The sequence below is a fragment of the Vigna unguiculata genome, chromosome 1 (genome assembly GCF_037176805.1).
Source record: "Vigna unguiculata cultivar grain cowpea cultivar isolate G323 ecotype 2 chromosome 1, ASM3717680v1, whole genome shotgun sequence".
Lineage (NCBI taxonomy): Eukaryota > Viridiplantae > Streptophyta > Magnoliopsida > Fabales > Fabaceae > Vigna > Vigna unguiculata.
Genome location: NC_140792.1, coordinates 46,312,417 through 46,319,271, shown reverse-complemented (window position 1 = coordinate 46,319,271; position 6,855 = coordinate 46,312,417). Strand labels below are relative to the sequence as shown.

The 6,855-nt window shown below is 34.6% G+C and overlaps 1 protein-coding gene across 3 annotated transcripts; it reads right to left on the bottom strand.

The window, feature by feature from the left end:
• Nucleotides 1–464: 464 nt before the first annotated feature.
• Nucleotides 465–6,583, bottom strand: LOC114183472 (protein INVOLVED IN DE NOVO 2). Of its 3 annotated transcripts, XM_028070507.2 has the most exons (9): nucleotides 6,355–6,549; nucleotides 6,106–6,213; nucleotides 4,498–5,454; nucleotides 4,098–4,279; nucleotides 3,252–3,341; nucleotides 2,869–3,156; nucleotides 2,285–2,494; nucleotides 1,018–1,250; nucleotides 465–807 (listed from the first exon to the last, which is right to left on the bottom strand). In XM_028070507.2, exons 3-8 carry the CDS (start codon nucleotides 5,411–5,413, stop codon nucleotides 1,020–1,022), a joined length of 1,917 nt encoding a protein of 638 aa, XP_027926308.1. In that variant the 5' UTR covers nucleotides 5,414–5,454; nucleotides 6,106–6,213; nucleotides 6,355–6,549; the 3' UTR covers nucleotides 465–807; nucleotides 1,018–1,019. The 3 variants fall into 3 exon arrangements, with proteins under 3 accessions (XP_027926308.1, XP_027926317.1, XP_027926300.1); XM_028070516.2 differs by lacking the exon at nucleotides 6,106–6,213 and having other exon boundaries at nucleotides 465–785; nucleotides 6,355–6,583; XM_028070499.2 differs by lacking the exon at nucleotides 6,106–6,213 and having other exon boundaries at nucleotides 6,355–6,582.
• Nucleotides 6,584–6,855: the final 272 nt, after the last annotated feature.

Genomic DNA, 6,855 nt, shown 5'->3' with positions numbered 1-6,855 from the left:
ATTCAGCTGGATGAGGCGAATGCCTGGAACTGAGCCATGAAACGTTCTTGATCTATAAAAACAAACACAAGCTTCTCGAGGAATCGTTGTTCATGACGCGTGAGAACGGTGTAATATGATTATTACTTTAGTTACGAAAAGTTATTATCTTAACTAAAGTAATCATTTAATTAGTTTAAACTCTCGTCAAATAATGTGTACATATTATTTTAAAAATCTTTTATTAAGATGACAATGGGTATGGTGTGGCAATGTGGTTTTCACTTTTTCATTATCATCCTTCAAAAAAAAAATATATCTACATTCTCATACTTATATTGAAAAGAGTTTTGTAAAATAAAATCTTTTAAACGTACTTATTTAACTAGAGAAAAATAATGCTTTTAATATATAAGAATTAGTTAGATCATGGTAAAAAACCAGTCAACTATATTTGCACAAGGATGGCTATTACTCAGATAAAGTCAAGTTGAAAAGGCAAATGGCATACAGTCTTAACTTCAATTACTCAAAGTTAAGATTAGAAGTCAAATGATACATAGTCATAGAAGTTTAACTTTAATGTCTTTTCCCACACACATGATTGCAAAGACCACCATTACGAATGTAGTTTGCTTCCCGGCAACATGCCCAGAGAAGCCAAGTGCCAAGTGAAATTAAATAGTTTGGCATTATCACAAATAACTTAACCTACGATACATAACTGCTAGGTTTGTTGCTCTCCCAATATGGACGCATGCTACCAGACTGCTATGCATAATTCTCTTCCCGAAGCCAACATCAACCTTTCGGAAATACAGTCCTTAGCTACATCACAATAATTTCAACAATAACAGTAATCGTATAATAACACAAAGATGATGCTGGTTGTGAATAATGTAAGTTAAGTTAACTACTAATTTTTTGCGAAAACTAAGCAACATGCCAATAGCTTTTCAAATCTTTTTCTTTCTACTATCTGACTCTACACACAGTTCAAAAGACAAATGCAGTATCCTAATATAGTTATATACAAACCTTCATGTCGTTCCCCTCTTGCGTTTTGTCCAATAATTTAACAGAAATTGTACTCCTTCTTTAAGAGTTGCTCTCCTTCCTTGTTTGTAGTTCCATAATACCGACGTTAAGTACCGGCCACTAGGGTTATGTTCATTTATTTCTAACAATGCCTCCACCACCGCTTTATATGCACCTTCACCCAGGTCATTTTTCAACCCGTTCAGCTTTTCATCGTCATCTCTAATAATTTCCTGAAATAATAGATGCGTGAAGCCAGATGACAAAATGCAAATGTTCAGCTTACAGATTAAGAGAAATTTATAAGTTTAGGTTAAAATGAATTAAAAGCATCAGTATTCATCAAATTGCTAAATCAGAATGATACTTGCCATAAAGCTTTAGAGGCAGAATTGAAGGATGTAGGTTAAAACAACATGCTAGAAAAACACTCTACTACACTGTTTCTAACACACTCATCATTTCGTAAAACTTATGGGAGGCCATTCTTATCAGCTCTGATTCTCTCAAACGAGTGTCATCCTTCCCACACCAATCCTTATCAGCTAAGTATACTCGTTTCTCTTTCATATTTGAACATAACACAAATTTTTGCAAAGTACTTTATTTGGCAGTGCATGCCTCCAGGCTTACAAAATCATAAGGAGAAAATGCCATTAGCGTGTGGAGATGAGTTAAGCTAGGCTAGGCTTTACCTTTGACATTTTACATGACTGAAGTTTTTCATAAACACCTGAACTGGCCGTGTTAACAGAGTGGCGTGTCTTGAAAGGTTATTTAAAACTTCAACATTAACAAATATGCAGCTATTCTTAGTGGTCAAATCATTTTTCTCCACTTAATCAATAACCACATACGACTCTTCTAATCAGCGCAAGCATTCCTCTATTCCGTTAAATACAAACCTAAGGGTGTATTTGGGAGTAGGATTTCTGAGGAAAGGGTAGAGAAAATTTGTATTTATAAATTGAAAGTTACTTAAAGTTTATAATAATATATAATAGAGAAAAGATTAGAACATAAGTTTATATCAATCTATTTGTTTGTGTTTTTGCTCATTTTACAGGTTAACCTGTGAAAGTATTACAGGTTCAGAAAGACAAACAATCATAATGCAGAGACGGAAACTATCAAAACATTAACTGTCTTCTTCCACAACACAATAATAATAAATAACATAGTGAACCAAGTTTGATTAAGAGAAACATGCAATGAAGCACTAAGGATAATTTCAGGAGAATTATAAATATGTTTAATATAGAAACACCTTTTCTTTCCCATCAACCATGATAACTTTGAATGGATGCCAATCTGGGTCCTTTAGATACTCTTCCCACAACGAGCACTGTTCTGAAGCTCTCTCTTCAGCATCATCTTCATTGTATCTTTTCTTCATTGCCTCAAGGAATGGACTTGTGTCAAGTTCGCCCATTCTCTTCAAACGTATATTTCCATGAGGTTGTAACTCTTTAACTCCCTGCGAGTGAAAACGAAAAAGAAAAAACATTACCATTAAATCATGAAAGCAATATTGAACAGTAAGACGTCACTTTGCAAATTAATTTTGAACATTAATTTTATTCGTCCCTTTGCTGCCTTGCTATAAATTATAAGAACTAACAAGCAGTTAACCAAATAAAAGAAAAAATTGGAATGCTTTAAACTTGTTAGACCGTATGTGCTTCAATTCATATAACACTCCATATGGGTGAGCAAGATCACGATACAAAACACTACCAGCCCATAAGCCAAGTGAAAGCACAACGACACTGGACTGAACCTCATTCAGATGCCCTTGCAAATTAATTTGAAGAATTAGCAGGAAGATATAGTTGAAAGAAGCACACTTACATCAACCAATGCTTGTCGAGCTTCCTGCAGCTCATCATTACTCTCGCGCTCTTTAACTATTAGTGCTTGATTAAGTGCATCAATGTCTTGAAGTGATTGTTGCTTGTCTCTTAAATCCTTTTGTAAATTATCTACTTTCTTCAGAATTTCAACATCTTCGTCATCTTCCATGTGCTTCAACACACTTAAAGATCCTTTTAATTGCTGAATCTCCAACTCCAGTTCTTGTTTCATATCAAGTTGTTTCTGAAGCTGAATGATTTTAGCATGGAGTTGCTCTTTTTGCCTCTGTATAAAATATAAATAGTTTTATACTAAGTCATTCTGGTGCTCACAAGGACATTTTTGGTTGTTAACAAAGGTAAAAGATGGGCACCACACACCTTTTGATCTTCAGCCAGTTTCATAACATTTTCATCTGCTTTCTTTTGCTCAAGAGCAGCCATCTGAAGAGAACTATTTTTTGTTGCATTCTGCAAAACCAATTAATGTCGGCAGTGTTAAACAAAGCCTTCCACAAGCTCCTTAAGCAGTTCTTTACTTTAAATGATTTAAAAGATACAGCAATAATTGATTATATAAAAAGAATTATTGATATAGTCCTTAAGCAAACTCTTTAATGGCAGTAAGAAATTCTTTGGCATACTACTCAAGATTGATTACTTCCATCCCCTCTCGCTTCCCAAATTACATCTCATTGAATGTATGATAGAGGTCGCATTTAAATTAATACTCCACAATTACTATTGGATATCAGTGCCATCGATCTAGAGTATCGCCTGTGGCAAAACATGGCACAGGATCACTTCCTAGATCAAAATCCGATAGACAAATTATGTACTGCGCCACCAAGGATTGAATCGTTAGACGGTTCACTTTATAGGCAAACGCACCATCAATAGAAACATTAACTTATTTTCAATTCACAGCCTCGAATAGCATATATGCCAAATCAAAACCAGTTTCATCATATTTCCATTATTATCAGAAATTTCGATCCACAAATTTAAATGACAATAACCAATCATCACTATCATCAAACCCAACAAGCAAAAATTGGAAAAAGATTGATCTTGGTAGCTAACACCTTCCTCTAAAGCATTGAAATACCTAAACTTCAACCATAATAATCAATCAACCTAAAAGAATAACATTATTTCCCCAATCTTAACAGAATTTCAATCATAGTACACTATAGGAGATGCAGCAAAATAAGAAAAACACTATACCTCCTCAATTTCTTCTGCCAACTTTTTTCTTTCACTTTCATTGTGCGCCTCACGTTTTTCTAATTCAATTTTCCGTAACTCAAGCTCATTTTTCTGAGACTCCAGTTGCATTTTGAGCTTTTCGTGATCAGTAAAAATCTTCTGGAAGTGATCCCGGGCACTTGACTGTATTTTCTGTATCTCTGAAGCCAAGGAATCATAGCAAAAAATGTTGTTGTTACAAAAGATCAGCGCCATTTTAAAATAATAGTAAACATTTAAAAATATAAAACAGAATTCCCGCACAATATTCTTAAAAATAAATTTCTCAATGCAAAATCCTGTCATGTGAACCCCTACGGTGACTCAAGTAATATGTATTTGTTGCTATTTGGTCCTAAGGCTCAATAAAAATAGATACCTTCATTATAAGATTGAATGAGATTATCTTTTTCCATCATAGCAAGGTTCATTTTGTCCGTAGTTTCATGGTATCTAACTTCAATCTCTTTTATGTGCTTGTTCTTGACCTGAATAATGTTATTCAAATTGGATACAAGTTTATCTTGCCTTCGAGCTTCTTCTTCCATAAGCTCAGATATGGTTTTGACATCACCCATCTTCCGCAGATATTCTCCGTAGATGCTGTTCATTTTGTAGTCATCTGCCCGGGCAACCCATGCATAAAGACCAGACTTCTGCCCATCATTAGCAAACCAATCTTTTTTCCCATGATGATCTAATTCATAGGCTCTTTCAAATGCCATTGCATTATCTAAGCCTGGCCAGCTTTTATTGAACTCCACAAGAGCGGTTCCGGAGTGACCCCGGAAATTCCACAAAGGATTGACTCGAACTGGATTGAAACCCCTGCTTCTATACTCATCCCTCAGTCTGGAACCACTCTCACCAACACAGCGTCCATCTTCTGTCCGTCTAGTTGGAATATTAACTACAACTCCAATCCAAGGCCACACAAACTGATCATTAGAATTAACAGAAGAATCACTTTCATCTTCCGGTTTTGAATCATTTGATGGAACATCTACATTCATGAGATCCTTTTCCAAATATTTCACTAAAGCCAAATGATTAGCTTTGTCTCTAGCTTTCCTCTTTTGTGAACTACTCTGACCCACCCCAGAAGCATGTTGAAGGAGCTCCTTGTACAAATAATCCCGTTTTCTCTTTTTAGGGCAATACGGACAAGTGAAAGTCTCATTCGATGTTTTTAAATTCTGACTTCCACTTTTCAGCTCTTCATAGGATTTATCTTCGTACTCACTGATTTCAGATTCACTAATATCTGTATCCTCATCAGAGCTGCTTTGAGCCATTACAGTTCCTCCACGGCGTGTTATTATTATTATTCCACCGCCTGAAAGACAAACGTAGCATTAGAACGGACTGTTGTTCTATTAGAGTGCCTACGAGTTCCATTAAATATTGGATTCAGTAGAAAAGCACTAAACTAGAACAGAAATTTTACTACAATCACTTCATCTGAAAAATACTTCATCACTGGATAAATAAGAAACTATAAGCTTCCTTCAAATGTGAAACTGGAACTGCGCACTATGAAACAGATCAAGTATGAACACACACATAATAGAGACGCAGAAACAGAACCATTCAGATTAACAAGCTGCAATAACTTTTCCACACTCAAAAAGGGCTTTACAATACATATATTCAGCAGCATCCGTTGAAGCACACAGATAATTCCAATTTCTCAGCCATGCATGAAGCAATCAGCAAACCACACATTATTCACTTAAAAATTCAAAACAGCTGATAAATCAACACCTCCAGCACACTAGTCTGGAATTGACCAACCTCCAAGGTGGTGTAAAACAGCTTTTAATAAAAATACTGCATAGTACTTCGGAAGGAAAAAAATTAAATTGCCACTAAAAAATAAGCGAAATAAAAAATGCACCGATAACCGAGAAACAAACACCGTTGAAGAACATATGCATGAGAAAAGGAAATTATTGGCGAATTGGGTGGAAATGAGACAGAATTTAACTCTAAAAAACGGGAAGCTCCTTCGAAAATCGACGCCTTCAGCTCCACAAAAATCGTTAAGCCCTGATCATGTTTTCCCCCTTTTGCCACTCTACCACAAAGTCCCGCACTGAGCAAACCCAATGCAGTTCAAGACAGCTTTAAATGAAAACATTATACAGAACTGTGGAAGAAAGAAATAGAAGAATTCCCACTACAAATGCAGCAAAATAAAAACAATACACAGAACATGGATAACACCAAAATTAACCTGAGAAAAAATTGGAAGTTCCTTGAAAATGGATCTCTTTGACCACAGGAAAGAAGAAGGAATCAAAGGACAAAACCTAATTTTGATATTCTGATTTTTGGGGTTTTGTATTGCATTGAGTGACTAATTGACTTTAACTCAACACTATCATAACTGAACAGAAGCCCCTGACTAGGACTTCGGGACTGTTCTGATCGAGTGAAGAATCTCGGTTTAATTAAATCTTCAATATCTAGTAAGATAAGATATTTTTAACTCATTTTTTTTAGTTGTTGAGTAATTAAAAGTTTTTATATTTTTTATTTGAATCTTAATGTTAATACAATGACATTGGGATGTCCGATATTACCTTCCTATTATTATTAATGAGATTGTTATTCTTATCTAACATAATTATTGTTATTTAATGTATTTTTAATGAAAATAATAAAGGTTATTTATTTTTTTAAACAATTATAATATTATTTTATATTAATAAAAAAATTACATATTTTAATATAT

What these genes read in the sequence shown, in the direction of transcription:
- LOC114183472 (XM_028070516.2), bottom strand. Translation starts at nt 5,413, where the DNA reads ATGGCTCAAAGCAGCTCTGATGAGGATACAGATATTAGTGAATCTGAA. An exon ending in CATTCAATCTTATAATGAAG is followed by an intron (nt 4,280 to 4,497) that starts GTATCTATTTTT and finishes CCTTGGCTTCAG; the next exon opens with AGATACAGAAAATACAGTCA. An exon ending in AACTGGCTGAAGATCAAAAG is followed by an intron (nt 3,157 to 3,251) that starts GTGTGTGGTGCC and finishes TATTTTATACAG; the next exon opens with AGGCAAAAAGAGCAACTCCA.